The sequence below is a fragment of the Hemitrygon akajei genome, chromosome 1 (genome assembly GCF_048418815.1).
Source record: "Hemitrygon akajei chromosome 1, sHemAka1.3, whole genome shotgun sequence".
Classification (NCBI taxonomy): Eukaryota; Metazoa; Chordata; class Chondrichthyes; order Myliobatiformes; family Dasyatidae; genus Hemitrygon; species Hemitrygon akajei.
In genome coordinates this window covers 107,201,580-107,217,819 of record NC_133124.1, presented here as the reverse complement: position 1 = coordinate 107,217,819, position 16,240 = coordinate 107,201,580, and the positions used below count along the sequence as shown (strand labels likewise).

Sequence of the window (16,240 nt, the reverse complement as noted above, 5' to 3'; positions counted from 1 at the left end):
CAGTGGCCTCTTATAACTGCTTTGCCATTCAATAAGAGCGAGGTTAGTCTCTCAGTTCTGCACTGTTTTCCTTTTATTAGTTCTACATCCTTTGATTCTTTCAGTATCCAAAACCTTTTAGTGACTGAGCTCTACAGGCCTGCTAGTCAGTGAATTCCAATGATTCTTTACCCACTGGATGAAAGAAAGTACTTCTCATTTGCCCTGAATAGCCAACCCCTTATTTTGATGCTGCTATCCAGCATCATCTCTGTATCTTCACAATCAAACCCTGTGATTGTTGTATTGAAATGGGATGCAGAGAAATTACTAAGCTAAGAAAGTGGATCAGTGTCCACCTTTGTAGAGGGCAGAGGTGCAATGGTTGGTAGCGGATTCATCACTGAGTTAGAATTACAACGTCAGTCTTCCGAACTGCATCTGTGAACCTTCTGGCTAAACTTTAGTGCAATAATTCCTATTGCAATCATTAATCGGAACTCCAAAGGGGCCATTAAAGATCCCAAGATGCTAATTTAAAAAATGGAGAGTTTGTTTGTGCCCTCTCCAATAACCTTATTATTATAAACTGTGTCTTCAAAATCAGATTTATTTTATCGCCATGTTGTGCGTAAGTTGATGTTTTATTTATATTGACGAAACTACAAAAGTACTTGGAGAAATCTTGGGTTCCTAATAGGCGCTATGTAAACACAAGTCTTTCTCCTGTTTTCTCTTTTTCCAGATTGAAGATCTGTCCCAACAGGCTCATAAAGCTGCTGCTGAAAAGTTCAAAGTTCCTATTGAACACGCAACTTTGATCCCTGAAACAACTCCAACACATAGTATTAAGGAGGAGAGCGAGGAAGAGGAGGTGAAATGCTTCTGCATCATTTTGTGTTCAAACGTCGACCATTACAGTCATTAGGACACAAACCAGTATCACTCTTTCCTTTCCCACTTTTGTAATGTATAGTAATCTCACATCACAAGTGTCTCGGGGAAAAATACCATTATATAACCTCCTCCTGACCTTTATTGTAGCTTTTACCTATATTATTATTACTTTAGCATACTAAAGGTAGATTCTATGCAGAATGATTGTAAGCAATGACATAAATTAGCTTAGTACCACATGAGAAAGAATGAACAATGGAGATATAGTCATATGAATAGTATTGTGACATGACAGCCTTTTTGAGCTTCTACAGATAATACCTAAAATCAAAGTACTACAGTTGTTGGAAGTCAAAGTATACAATGCTGGAAATAATCAGAAGGCCAGGCAACATCTTTAGAAACAGAAACGGAGTTGATGTACCTTCCTCTTCCTAATGAAAGGAGTTCAGTTTGGTGTTGATTCTACCTCCATGGATGTTGCCTGACCTGCTGAGTATGTCCAGCACTCTCTGTTATTGTTACCCTTATTACCTCACAGTCACAATTGCATCTTTCTACTTTGATATTCTTAACTGAAGGTCTAATGTAAAATGCAATTCTAAAATGAGTTTTTGAAACCAAATGGTTCCCATAATTATCCTTTGATCATTTCTAATGTGCTGACTATGAAAGGTAGTTAAATCTTAAAGGACTCATTAAAACTGAGGAACTTAGGAGTAAGAAGAAAGGACTCAGGATGGGGATGATTAATACCCTGTCAAATTTGACTGCAAAATTAATTAACTATTTAAAGACATCAACATAATGCGAACAAGTAGACTCAAGGCAGTCAAGCAATGGAAAAATCAAAAAAAGCAGAGACTGGAATTCTGAAATGAAAATAGAAATGCTGAAAATACTCAGTAGGTCAAGTGACACATCTAGAAAGAAAAGAGTAAAAGTTTCAGGTTAACATTCTGATGAAGGGTCTTCAACTAGAAATGTTAATTTTATTTCTGTTCCAAGAAATGTCAAACCACTTTACTTGCTGAGTGTTTCCAGTATTTTCTGTTTTGAGTTAGATAAATGGAGAAAATGATAGAGTTCACAAGGGTGTCAGGAGATTGAAAATAAATGACTTGGTTCTGCAGCCTTTTCTGTCTTATAAATTCTTAGACTATAGAACAGTACAGCACAGGAGTATTGTTATGCCGAACCAATTAAATTAGTAATCAAACGGCTAACTAAACAAGCCTTATTTGCCTACACAATGTCCATATCCTTCCATATTCTTCACTTTCATGTGTTTATCTAAACATCTCATTAAAAGATTCCAAAGTTTCTGCCTCTACCACCACCCAGACAGCTCATTCCAGGCACCCACCACTCGCAGTGTGTTTAAAAAAAAAAGAAAAGAAAATCTTACCCCTCACATCGCCTTTGAAATTGCCCCCTCACCTTTAATGCATGCTCTCTTGAATTAGACCTTCTTCAACCCTGTGGTAAAGATATTGTCTGTCTACTCTAACTATGCCTTTCATAATCTTATAAACCTCTATCAGATCTTCCCTCTGCCATTCCAGAGAAAACAACCCAAGTTTCACGTGCCCTCTGATCCAGGCAAAATGCTGGTAAACCTCCTCTGCACTGTCTCCAAAGCCTCGACATCCTTCCTATAAAAGGGTGATGGAACTGTATGCAATACTCCAAATGTGGCCTAACTGGAGTTTTATAAAGCTGCAACATTACTTTTGAACTCGATTCCTCTACTAATAAGGGCAAGCATGCCATATACCCTCTTAACCACCTAATCAACCTCTGTAGCCAATTTCACTATTATCTTGGACTCCAAGATCCCTCTGCTCATAAAAACTGTTAGGGCTCTTTCTCTTAACAGTGTACTGTCTCTTCATATTTGGCCATGTAAAACTCTATCTGCCATTTCTCTGCCCAAATATGCAACTGATTTATATCGTGCAGCATTCTTTGCCAGTCTCCTACGTTATCTACAACACCACCAATCTTTGTATCACCTGCAAACTTACTAACCCACTGATCTAAATTTTTGTCCAGGTAATGGATATACATCACAAAGAGCAGTGGTCCCTGTACAGATCCCTATGGAATGCCACTAATCACAGACCTCCAGCTGGAAAAAGTCCCTTTGACCACTACCCACTGTCTTCTGTGGGCAAGTCAGTTCTGAATCTAAACGGCCAGTTCACCATGGATCCCATGTATCTCAATCTTCTGGATGAGCCTCCCATGAGAGACCTTGTCAAACGCTTTACTAAGATCCATGTAGACAACATCCACAACTCCTACCTTCATCAATCACCCTTGTCATCTCATCAAAAAACTCAATCAAATTAGTAAGACAGTCTTTTCCTGCACAAAACCATGCTGGTTCTCCCTAATGAGACCATGGTTTTCAAAATGCTCATAAATCCTATCCCTAATAATTCTCTCCAATATCTTCCCTACAACTGACAAGAAACTCATTGGTCTATACTTTCCAGGATGATCCTTCTTGAATAATGGAACAACATTAGCTTTTCACCAGTCTTCCAGGACCTTGCCCGTGGACAAGATGATATTGGTTAAGGCCCCCGCAATCCCTTCTCTTGCTTCTCTCGATAACTTGGGGTATATCACATCAGGACCTGGGAAGGGGGAATTTATGCTCCTTAATGCTCTTTAAGAGACCCAACACTACCACCTTCTTTATCTTGAACTGTAATGTGTCATGCTGTCAGATGAGAGTTAAAAGAGAAAGACTGCAGCTCACATTCCATTTGTATACAGTTCTCAAAGGACTTGAATTCATTGCTGTGGCATATTTTGCTGGTTTGGATTCCCTTAGATGAAGGTAAGAGGGGGAAACAGGACTCAGTTTGGATGATGTGGTTTCCTGTGCTGCACAACAAACAAAGTGAACCCCAGGGTCATTGGGAAATAACAGAAGGTGCTTATTCCAGCCTGGCAGTAATCCTTGTTAGGGAGGACCCAAGAATGAAGAGGATTGACCATAATAAAACCATAAAATGTAGGAGAAAAAATTAGGCCATTGAAATTGCTCCACCATTTGATCATGGCTGAGTTATTTTCCCTCTCAACCCCATTCTCCTGTCTTCTTCACTTACTTTTGAAGCCCTGACTAATCATGAACCTATCAACCTCCACTTTAAATATACCCAGTGGCTTGGCCTCTACAGTCATATGAAGCAATGAATTCCACAAATTCACCATCCTCTGGCTTAAGAAATTCCTCCTAATCCCTCTTCTAAAGAGACATCTTTCTATAACTTTATGACTGTTTCACAAGTGAGGTGCATTATGGGCATGGCTACTGTTGTAACCAATTTGATGTAGTTGCATCAAATTAACAGCAATATGATGATGATTAAGCCTTTTTTTATATATATTGCCCAGACTTGAACATTTTCTGATTGGACCATTATAACCTTTGCCATGTGCTTAAATTTCAGCTGGATGAAACGGGACTGGAAGCTAGAGATATAGAGCTGGTAATGGCCCAGGCAAATGTCTCAAGAGGCAAAGCTGTACGAGCTCTCAGGCACAACAAGAATGATATTGTTAATGCTATAATGGTGAGATACCCTGGAACTTCTGGTTTTGTTTTATAGCTGTCTTTATATTTACCCTTTTCTTTTAAACTATCTTCTTACCTCCTTTGAAAAAGGTGGCTTACTTTAAGTGGGTTCAGACACTCTTTCTGACTATTCCCACTGGACCCAACATTGAGTTTGCCCTTACCCAATCAGGCGAATCTCCCATCCCTGCAGGTTGGAAGAGCCTTGAGTGAGAAAAGTCTGTGACTATCCATTTCATTGTCTGAAAGAAAAATAAATTTGCCACGTGATTGAACTCTAAATTAAAAATTGTGACTGCTACAGCAGCAAATAGCAAAAACTGTCACTTTAAATAATTAAGTTGTTGTTGGAAGTTCAGCAGATTCATTAATCAACCTCTGCGGTGAGAAACTGGAATCTAATACATCCTGGATTGCTTGACTCTAGTCAAACAATATGTGGTCTGCTCTTTAAGCTCTCTCTGCCCTTAGTTAAATACTCAGTTTTTCCCATGAATTGACAATAAAAGATGGCTTTGCTTCCATCGCCCACTATTGGAAATATCTTTCCCCAGTGCGTGGGTAATAAACAGAAACCCAAGGGAGATCTTATCCTTTGGCAGGAGTGGTGGACTCAGATTAGACCTTATTAGCATGGTGCTGACATCCCTAGTTTAGGATGGTTACATATTTAGAGTCAGTGTGGAAATTTTGGCAGCTAACCACGAAAGGACTAGATGGGGTAAGGTGTCAGGAGAAGGGATGGAGGGGTGGCAGTGGCTGTGGTTGAGAAAGTGAGCTGACAAGAAGGGTCTCTCTACTTGATGATGAGTCAAAGGAAAGAATAAACTGAAAAATGCACCTTTAGCTTCCAATTCCCTCTGGATATATTCTCTGCTGGGCTTTCATTAAACATTAAACCTGGTTCTCGTATTTGATAGCTGTTCAGGAAGTCAGCTTTAAATTGAATATGGAAAGCTCCAGATATCATTACTAAAATGTTCATCAATGAATGGGTTGCCTGCTTGTTCATTTTACCTGTTGAGCAAGTTGGAACCAACTCTTTGGATGAGACAATCTGCTGAGTGATTATGTTTAATTATTCTATTTTCTTTCTCTTCTAGGAATTAACAATGTAAACTGCAAAATGGAGATCTATTTCTATATATATTCGCTGGATATTATCAACATTATAAACTATAACCAAACTGTAAATCATACAAGTTTGCATCTGTAATACTGCTAATAAACTCAATCTATGGAAACCAAACTAAGAGATTGCATGTGTTTCTTTAATCACTGCGAAGAAGAGATTTTCATGGGCTGAAAGCTCACCAGAAACTTGTACACACACTGTAGAGCAGAGGTTCCTAACTTTTTTTTAATGTCATGGACATTTACCATTAACTGAGGGGTCTGTGGACCACAAGTTGGGAACCTTTGGTCTGGACTGGCATACTGAAGGGGTATTGGACTGCCAGAAGCACTATCTTTAGGGTAAGATGTTAAATCATTTGCATTCTTAGGTAATTATAAATATTCCCCAATAGTTATAGAAGAGGAACAAGAGAATTTGTGGCATGCTGGCATATTTTATCCTTTAAAATACACAATTAAAATCCTTTATTTGATCATTATCCCTTCACCATTTTATGGAATCATTTGCTTGTAGAACTTCGGCCAGTTTGTAGACATTTGGCTGTTCTATTACACGAAGGATGTGGAGGCTTTGGAAAGGGTACAGAAGAGATGTACCAGGATGCTACATGGATTAGAGGGTATGAACTATAAGGGGTGGTGGTTGGACAAACTTGTTTTCTCTGGAAAGTCGGATGCTGAGGGAAGACCTGGTAGAAATTTAGAAAATTATGAAAAGCATAGGTAGGGTAGACAGAATCTTTTTCCTCGGGTAAAAATGTCAAATTCTGGAACATGTGCGCTTGGGGTGACAGGGGGAAGTTTAAGGGAGATATGAGGGCATGACTTTTTCTGGTGCCTTACGGTAGTGATAGAAACAGATATGATAATGGCATTTAAGGAACTTGTAGATACACATGTAAGTATGCTGCGAATGGAGGAATTTGGTTAATAAGCAGGCAGAAGAGATTGCTTATTTTGGCATCATGACTGACATGGACATAATAGGCCAAAGGGCCTGTTTCTCTGCTTTACTGTTTTCTGTCCTATTGTGCCTTAGTTAAGTCCACGTTCCCTGACGGACCCTCCTTGATGTAGTCCTTTTTTCATCTTGCTTTTGCCTCCGCAGCACTCGTGCCCTCTTGCTTCTTTTATTCCTGTTGGAGATTCAATGCATCTGGCTCAAAAACCCTCTGCAAATCAGGAGTTTGGTCCATCCTGTAAATCGCTAAGCCTTCGGGTCTTACCTACTTATCCAGTGTGTCCAGAGTGAGTAATGTCTCCATGAAACAGACCAGTTAGCCTGACTTGAGTCATTGCTAAGATGTTAAGAGTCCTTTATTACGGATGACGTTTTGGGATACTTTGAGGCACAAGAGAAAATGGGCTGATGTCAAAGGGGAAACGAGAGAAAATCTGCAGATGCTGGAAATCCGAGCAGCACACACAAAATGCTGGAGGAACTCAGCAGGCCAGGCACCATTTAGGAAAAGAGTACAGTCGATGTTTTGGGCCGAAACCCTTCGGCAGGACTGGAGAAAAAAAGGCTGAGGAGTAGATTTGAAAGATGGGGGTGGGGTGGTGAGGGGAGAGAGAAACACAAGGTGATAGTGAAACCTGAAGGGGGAGGGATGAAGTAAAGAGCTGGGAAGATGATTGGTGAAAGAGACAGAAAGCCATGGAAGAAAGAAAAGGGGGATGGAGGACCAGAGGGAGGCGATGGGCGGGCAAGAAGATAAGATGAGAGAGGGAAAAGGGGATGGGAAAATGGTGAAGGGGGGGGGGGTCACTAATGGAAGTTCGAGAAATCAATGTTTATGCCATCAGATTGAAGGCAACCCAGATGGAATATAAGGTGTTGATCCTCCAACCGAAGTGTGGCATCATCATGACTTTGGAAGAGGCCATGGATAGACATATCGGAATGGGAAGTGGAATTAAAATGGGAGATCCCGCTGCTGCTGGAAACCCTTCCCTCACCACCACTCCGCAATCCTGTCTCCCTCAGGTCCCACCACCAGCTCTTGAGTCTTTGGATAACTCCGTCTTCCTCTCACCCTACCATCCTTGAACACCCCAAACCTCCTTTCCCCTCAGATACTACCAGACTTCGTCCCCCCTCTGATCCCAACTCTCATCCGTGTTGCTTCTTCACCATTCCCTCTGACCTTGCCCCTCTCTGAGGCAGAACGTTCTGTCCTCAGTAAGGGCTTCACCCTCTGTGCCCACAACTCAGTAAGTCCCGCGCCCGCCATGACGCTGAACTCTTCTTCCGCCGCTTCCGTCTGTGAGCCTATTTCTTTGGCAAGGACTCTCCACCCCACACCGATGACCACTTCTCCTATCTTTAACTCTCCTTCTCTTCCTGGACACCCTGCCCTGGTCTTCTGCCTGCTTTGAACCTTGTCATTGCCAACTGCCAATGGGACATCAACTTCAACGCTCCTCTCTCCTATTCCAACCTCACTCCTTCCAAACGCTCGGCTCGCCACTCCCTCCACACCAATCCTAACTTCTCCAGATAAGATGGGTGCTGTAGAAGTCTGCCGTACTGACCTCTAACCTTGCTGAGGCCCAGCACCAACTCTCAGACACCTCCTCTTACTCACCCCTTGAACAGGACCCCACTAAGTAACACTAGGCCATTGTCTCCCACACCATCACCAACCTCATTAACTCTAGGGATCTCCCATCCACCCTCACCAACCTTATAGTTCTGGCACCCTGCACCTCCTGTTTCTTCCTCCTATCCAAGATCCACAAACCTGTTTGTCCAGTAGACCCATTGTTTTGGCTTGCTCCTGCCTCACTGAACTCATATCTGCATACCCTGACTCTGTTTTATCCTTCACTGGTTCAGTCCCTTCCCACCTACATCCATGACACTTCACACACTCTGGAGCTTTTCAATGATTCAGGTTCCCTGGCCCCCATCACCTTATTTTTACTATTGATGTCCAGTCCATTTACATCTCCATTCCCCCACCAGGAAGGCCTCAAAGGTCTCTGCTTTGTTCCTGGACACCAGACCAAACCTGTTCCCCTCCACCACCACTCTCCTCTGCCTAGCAGAACTTGTCTTCACTCTCAATAATTTCTCCTTTGGCTCCTCCCAATTCCTTTAAACGAAAGGAGTAGCATGTGATGCACCATCAATAACTCACGCTGAGACTTAGGAAGTGAGATATTGGCTTTTATTGACTGGAAGAACAAACAACACTACATCCTGGGAAAATGAGGGAGAGCAGCAGACCACAGTCGCCTTTATACAGGGGTCTGTGGGAGGAGCCACAGGAGCAGTCAGCAGGGTCTGTGGGAGGAGCCACAGGAGCAGTCAGACAGGTATATCTAGTTCACCACACCATGGGCACTTGCAAGGGTCCCAGTTATGCTTGCCTGTTTGTCGGCTATGTGGAACAGTCTATGTTCAAAGCTTACACTGGTGACCGTCCCACACTTTTTCTACTCTACATCGACGACTGCATTGGTGCCACTTCCTGCACCCATGCTGAACTCGTCAACTTCATCCACTTTGCCTCCAACTTCCACCCTGCACTCAAATTTACCTGGTCTCTTTCTGACACCTCCCTCCCCTTTCTTGACTCTCTGTCTCTGTCTCTGGAGACAGATTATCCACTGATGTCTATTATAAACGCTCAGGCTCACAGCTACCCTGACTCTTCCTACCCTATTGCTTGTAAAAACACCATCCCCTTCTCTCAATTCCTCTGTCTCTGCTGCATCTGCTCTCAGGATGAGGCTTTTCATTCTAGAATGAAGAAGATGTCCTCCTTTTTCAAACAAAGGGGCTTCCTTTCCTCCATCATCAATGCTGCCCTCAACTGCATCTTTTCCATTTTGTGCACATATGCCCTTACCCCATCCTCCCGCCACCCTACCAGGGATAGGGTTCCTCTTGTTCTCGCCTACCAGCTCACTAGCCTCTGCATTCAGCACATAATTCTCTGTAACTTCTTTAGAAATAACGGGCAGATTAGGCAAAGGAGTCAGTGGATGTTGTTTACAGGGACTTTCAAAAGGCCTTATAACTTGAGTTGCTAAACAAGGAAAGGGCCCATGGTATTACAGGAAATATACTAGCATAGCAATAAAGTCAAGGTCAATGTAAAAAAAATTCTCAGAGTGTATCCATGTCACCACATACAACCCTGAAGTTCTTTTTCCTGCAGCATACTCGGCAAGTCTATAGAACAGTATCTGTAAATAGGATCAATGAAAAAGCAAGAGCATGGAAGACAGATAACTGTGCAAATGCAAATAGAAATAAATAACATAAATAATGAGGGTTTAAAAAACAATTAAAGCTAGATCACTGCTTGTGAGAACATCTCAATAGATGAGTGTAAAGTTGTCCTCTTTTTTTTTGAGAGCATTATGGTTGAAGTGTAGTAATTGTCCTTGAACCTGGTGGTGCAAATCCTGAGGCTCTTGTACCTTCTAGCTGATGGCAGCAGTGAGAAGAGAGAATGGCCTTGGTGGTGAGGTTCTTTGATGATGGATGCTGATTCTCTACGGCAGTGTTTCATGTAGATGCTTTTCTTCGACAGTGTTTCATGCAAAAGAGTGGCTGACTGGCAGAAGACTAAGGGCGGGAATAAAGGGGACCTTTTCCAGTTGACTGCTGGTGACTAGTGGTGTTTTGCCGGCATTGGTGTTGGGTTTGCTATTTTTTGCTTTACTTGTTAATGACAGAATTGATGGCTTTGTGGACAGCTTCTGGATGATACATAAATAGGCAGACAGGCAGGTATAGTTGAGGAAGCAGGGAATCTGTAGAAGGACTTCACAGATTAGAAGAATGGGCAAAGAAGTAGCAGATGGATTACAGTATAGGTATAATATGGTCATGCACTTTGGTAAAAGGAATAAAGGCCTGGTCTATTTTCTAATTGGGGAGCAAATTTAGAAATAAAAAGTGCAAAATGACTTGGAAGTCATAGGGCAAGATTCCCTAAATGTTAACTTGAGTTAGTAGTAAGGAAAGCAAATGCAATGTCATTTCAAGAGGGCTAGAATAGAAAGACGTACAGTAATTTTGAGGGGTTTTAAGGGATTGGCTAGAGTATAGTGAACAGCTTTGGAGTATTCAGAGCTGTTTTGGACCTTTTGGATCTGAGAAAGGATTTACTGTCATTGGAGAGGGTCCTGAGAAGGTTTATGAGAATGATCTTGGGAAAGAAAATATGAGGTGTAGTTGATGGCTCTGGGCCTCCACTTGCAGAGTTTAGAAGAATTAAAGGAGATCTCATTGAACACTGCCAAATATTGAAAGGCCTAGACAGAGTGGAGAGGATGGTTCCACTCGTGGGAGAGTCTTGGACTAGTACAAGGACAAACCTTTAGAGCAGAGATGAGGAGGAATTTCTTTAGCTAGTGAGTGCTGAATCTGTAGAAATCACAACCACACCTGACAGTGGAGGCCAAGTTATTGGGTATAATTAAAATCTGTTTTAATAAAAGGTTAATCTGTACTTAATTAGTATGGGGTTCAAAGGTTACTGGGAGAAGGCAGAAGAATGCGGTTGAGGGGGGAAGTATCAGCCAAGTTAAATCATAGAGAAGACTTGATGGGCTGAATGGACAATTCTGATCCTGTCTTATGGCTTTATGGTCTTCTGATTTATTACAACTAAATGGCTTCTTTCCTCCTCCCCCATCTCCCAATGTCTCAAGGGATATTCTAAAAGCACAGAGGAGCTTGGAGTTGCCCATTAAAACAATAAAATCTCCATAGCAGGTTTAATGCACTTAATTGTCCTAAAGCATTGTACCAGAGCATCAAGCTGATAAGGAAATGTGCTTACAAGCATACGAGGAGCAGAAGTGTGCACCTTGGTCTCCCTGTTCTTTTACTTAACAGCATCTTGGTTGATCTGAAGCCAAAAAACAAATTACTGGAGGAACTCAGCAAGACAAGCTGCCGTGGAGGCAGAGAGATTACTGACATATTGTGTTGAGACCCTGGTGCATGATCTCGAGCTAAAATGTTAACCATCCCTCTGCTTCTGCAGATGCTGCCTGATCTAATGAGCTCCTCCAGCAATCTGTTTGCATTTCAGTTTAGAGCTTCTGCTCTCCGGAGATTCCAAGGTTAATCTGATTGCAATTACAACACTGCACTCCCATCTACTCAAGGTACTTCTAGGAGGCTTCAAGGAGCTTCCTAAATGTGGAAAGATAGGTAGCCGGAATTCCACAGTTTAGGGTTTTGATGGTTGCAGGGATATCTATCTGTGATAGAGTGATTCAATTAAAGGAGTTGCACTGGGAGAGTACACCTCTCAGTGAGTTTTCGTGTGGTGGAGATTTCAGAGGTAAGGAGGTTTGATACAATATTATTCCAGCATCATCTGACCTTAGCTTTTGGAATTCTCTCCACTGTTACACATCAGCAAGGCCTTCATTTTCTGTTCCTGTAGCAGGTGGTTACAGCTGTCTGTGTGGAGTCCTTTTCAGAATCAAGGTCAGACAGAAAATTCCATTTGTCACCTTAATTTTAAATGTCGTTTATCACAGCTCTCTATATGACAACATAAGAAATAGAGTAATGCATAATGAAAATCAGTCCTTTTGCCCAACTTATTCATGTCAGCCATGGTGCCTGCCAAAGTAATCCCATTTGCCTGCTTTTGACCTACTGTATATCACTCGAACACCACTCCTCCCCACCACATCCATATACTTATCCAAATGTCTTCTAAAGTGAACAAAGATTTATACCCCTTAAACCTGATCTGACATTTCACCAAGCTCTGACAAATCTTCTGCCTTGGCTCTATTTTCCTGCACTGGTTCTTGATTCCCTAACATTCATACTCTGCTCTGAATGAAATCAAGTACCAAGTCTACATAGCCTTGTTGGTTAGAGAGATCCAAAGATTCACAACCCACTGCTTTGCATTCTGCCACTTACTCTGAGAGAGTGATACACACAAAATGCTGCAGGAACCCTGCAGGCCAGGCAGCATCTAGGGGAGAAAAGCACAGCCAAGAGGTAATGTTGCAGCTGTATAGGACCCTGGTCAGACCCCACTTGGAGTACTGTGCTCAGTTCTGGTTGCCTCACTACAGGAAGGATGTGGAAACCATAGAAAGGGTGCAGAGGAGATTTACGAGGAAGTTGCCTGGATTGGGGACCATGCCTTATGAGAACAGGTTGAGTGAACTCGGCCTTTTCTCCTTGGAGCGACGGAGGATGAGGGTGTATAAGATGACGAGAGGCATGGATCATGTGGATAGTCATAGGCTTTTTCCCAGGGCTGAAATGTCTAGCATGAGAGAGAACAGTTTTAAGGTGCTTGGAAATAGATACAGAGGAAATGTCAGGGGTAAGTTTATTATGTAGAGAGTGGTGAGTGTGTGGAATGGGCTGCCGGCGACAGTGGTGGAGGCAGATACGATAGGGTCTTTTAAAAGACTCCTGGATAGGTACATGGAGCTTAGAAAAATAGAGAGCTATGGGCAACCCTAGGTAATCTCTAAGGTAAGGACAAGTTCGGCACAGCTTTGTGGGCCGAAGGGCCTGTATTGTGCTGTAGGTTTTCTCTGTTTCTTAGTTGATGTTTTGGGCTGATACCCTTTGGCAGGACTGGAGAAAAGATGCTTAGGAGTAGATTTAAAAGGTGGGGGAGTGGAGAGAGAGAAGCACAAGATGATAGGTGAAACCTGAAGGGGAAGGGATGAACTAAAGAGATGGGATGTAAATTGGTGAAAGAGACGGAAGGCCATGGAAGAAAGAAGAAGGAGGAGCACCAAAGGGAAGCGATGGGTGGACAAGGGGATAAGGTGAGAGAGGGAAAAGGGGATGCTCGGATTTCCAGCATCTGCAGATTTTCTCTTGCCTGAGACAGTGATCCCTGGTTTGAGGCTGCTCAGCTGGGAGAAACATCATCCCTACATTTACTCAGTCAAGCTCTGAAATAATCTTTCTAAAGCTGATATACAAAATAATTTATACATCTGAACATTAATAACCATCATATAATCTTGGACTGGAGTTACATGTTAACTAATGAAGTGAGACTAACAGCAGATCATTTTATAGCAGACCAATGGTAATAGAACGTAGAACAGTACAGAACAGGAACAGGCCCTTCACCACACGATGATGTGCTGAACTGACTAAGCTAATGGCACCTAATTAAACCAGTTCCTTCTGTCCATTAATCAAAATCAGAATCAGGTTTATTATCACTGGTATGTGACGTGAAATTTGTTAACTTAGCAGCAGCAATTCAAGGCAATACATAATCTAGCAGAGGGAGAGAGAAAAAAAAAATAAAATAAAACATAATAATAAATAAACATGTAAATCAATTGCATATATTGAATAGATTAAAAAATGTGCAAAAACAGAAATACTGTACAATAAAAAAAGTGAGGTTGTGTCCAAAGCTTCAATGTCCATTTAGGAATTGGTTGGCAGAGGGGAAGAAGCTGTTCCTGAATCACTGAGTGTGTGCCTTCAGGCTTCTGTATCTCCTACCTGATGGTAACAGTGAGAAAAGGGCATGCCCTGGGTGCTGGAGGGCTTTTATAATGGGTGCTGTCTTTCTGGGACACCACTTCCTAAAAATGTTCAGGGTACTTTGTAGGCTAGTACCCAAGATGGAGCTGACCAGATTTACGACCTTCTGCAGCTTCTTTCAGTCCTGTGCAGTAGCCCCTCCATACCAGAAAGTGATGTAGCCTGTCAGAATGCTCTCCACGGTACAACTATAGAAGTTTTTGAGTGTATTTGTTGACATGCCAAATCGCTTCAAACTCCTAATAAAGTATAGCTCATAAGCTTCCATTCATTGCATGTTTATGTGTCTATCTAACACCACCACACTTGGCAGCCCGTTGTAGGACCTGCCACTCTCTCTGTAAAATAAATTTTCCCTGCTCTTACCTTAAAATCCATATTCTGTAGTTCCTGACATTTCTACCTTGTGAGCAGATTCTGGCTCTCCACCCTATATATCCCTCTCATAATTTTATAGGCTTCTATAAGGTGGCCAGCATTTTGTGTGTGTTGCTCAGATTTCCAGCATCTGCACGTTCAAGATCAAAGTTGATGGTTGGGGGAAGAGTAATAAAAAATGTGTACAGAGGAGGTATAAATATGGGAGGTAGAGTCATCCTGTGAAATTGCTGAACTCAATTAACTCGATATTGTTCCAGGTTCAACTGTTTGGGCTGTCAGTTCGTTACCAAGTTTGTTAACATGAAGGACAAACTGTATAGGAAGTGAACTTACCTCAAGATGTTCTGCGAGACTGCTAATTCTTGTTCAGGATGTGGCAGAGTAGTGCTGGATTGCTTCAATAACGCCTTTCAAGAAATAGAACCTATTTCCTTACTGAAGGGGTTCCCAAACTGGGGTCCATGGACACCTCCCCCTCCCCCCAGTTAATGGATGGAGCCCATGACATAAAAATGGTTGGTAACCCCTGGCTTGCTGGGTCTCACCCACACAAGAGATCCATCATTAACTCTCAGTTTCATCATGCAAAATATGAGCAATAGAAGTGGCCTTGTCTGTGTCACCTTAATACCAAGAACAAATTGAGAAAGTTTAGAAGACATTAAGGTTGAGAAGATTATGCATTAGGATAAACAATAAGTTATTATTAACTTGCTTCTCAGCATCCGCTGTTAGCTTGGGAGAGGAAATGTAGTAACCTGGAGTGAAACATTAGATTTCCTTTGTCGTCAGGAGAGAAGAGGCTAAAAAGGAGAATGGTTTGCTTTATTTTCAAATGGCCTTGTAATGACTTTGCTTTGCAGTAAAATGTAGGAACCAAACGAAAGAGCAGATACCATTGCATAACTTATCTGTAATCCAACACTTTAAAATAGACTTTGCAGGTTGAATTACTGAGGGACAGATGGTGAGCAGACTATTAATTTGTACCCAGTGCTTGTTGCCATCAGAAAGTGCTGACTGACTCCCAATGTGATTTTATTTACACTGAAGTGATGCTTGCCAAGATCAAGGTCATGCCAGGCTCAATTACTCAGCACAACAGAGAGGATGCTTCTGGCTTCTGTCCTTGCACTTGCTCACATCAAGAAAGCCTATTTATTTTTTGGGGGAAAAAAGGAAACAGAGCCCCATTCTTTTCTCATTTTGTCCTCTAATGTTACAACAATGCAGCCAGCGATTTCTATAAATAACCCCGATGCACTTTGGGGAAAAGGTACAGTGCTACAGGGGGGGGGGGGGGTGGATATAAACTGGAAACATTGGATTCCAGACATCCTTTTAAATGACTTTATTCAGCCTGTATAACAGTCTGCTTCAATCTCGCCCCATCCATCTGAGCACAGAGATTAATTCTTTTACAGTTAATTCTTCAACCTACTCTTCCAGCAGAAGATCTCTATTCAGATCCAAGCATTTATTTAGCCAAGGAACAACTCAGGGTGCCACAGTGTGTGCCAGTGCGAATCTTTACTTCAGCAGCATGCATCTGGAGGTTGAGTGGTTGTGGCTGGATTACACAAATAATTCCCTAACACTTATTCCTGTGTAAAAAGACTTCAAGGATCGTATGCTTGAGCTGTGTAAAACTCACTTTTATCAAGAAAAAAATTATTGAATAGGTTTGTGTGTTGTCATTTCCTACCTTTAAATGGGAGGTGTAC

At 42.0% G+C, this 16,240-nt stretch overlaps 1 protein-coding gene across 3 annotated transcripts in view; it reads left to right on the top strand.

Moving 5' to 3' along the window:
* Positions 1-5,720, top strand: part of LOC140729440 (uncharacterized) — a 64,987-nt gene extending 59,267 nt beyond the window's left edge. For all 3 annotated transcript variants that reach the window (XM_073049190.1, XM_073049181.1, XM_073049200.1), the window contains exons 7-9: positions 725-853; positions 4,347-4,469; positions 5,575-5,720. In XM_073049190.1, the coding sequence (XP_072905291.1) occupies positions 725-853; positions 4,347-4,469; positions 5,575-5,589 (267 nt within the window). In that variant the 3' untranslated portion in view covers positions 5,590-5,720. The remainder of the gene's footprint in view (positions 1-724; positions 854-4,346; positions 4,470-5,574) is intronic.
* Positions 5,721-16,240: the final 10,520 nt, after the last annotated feature.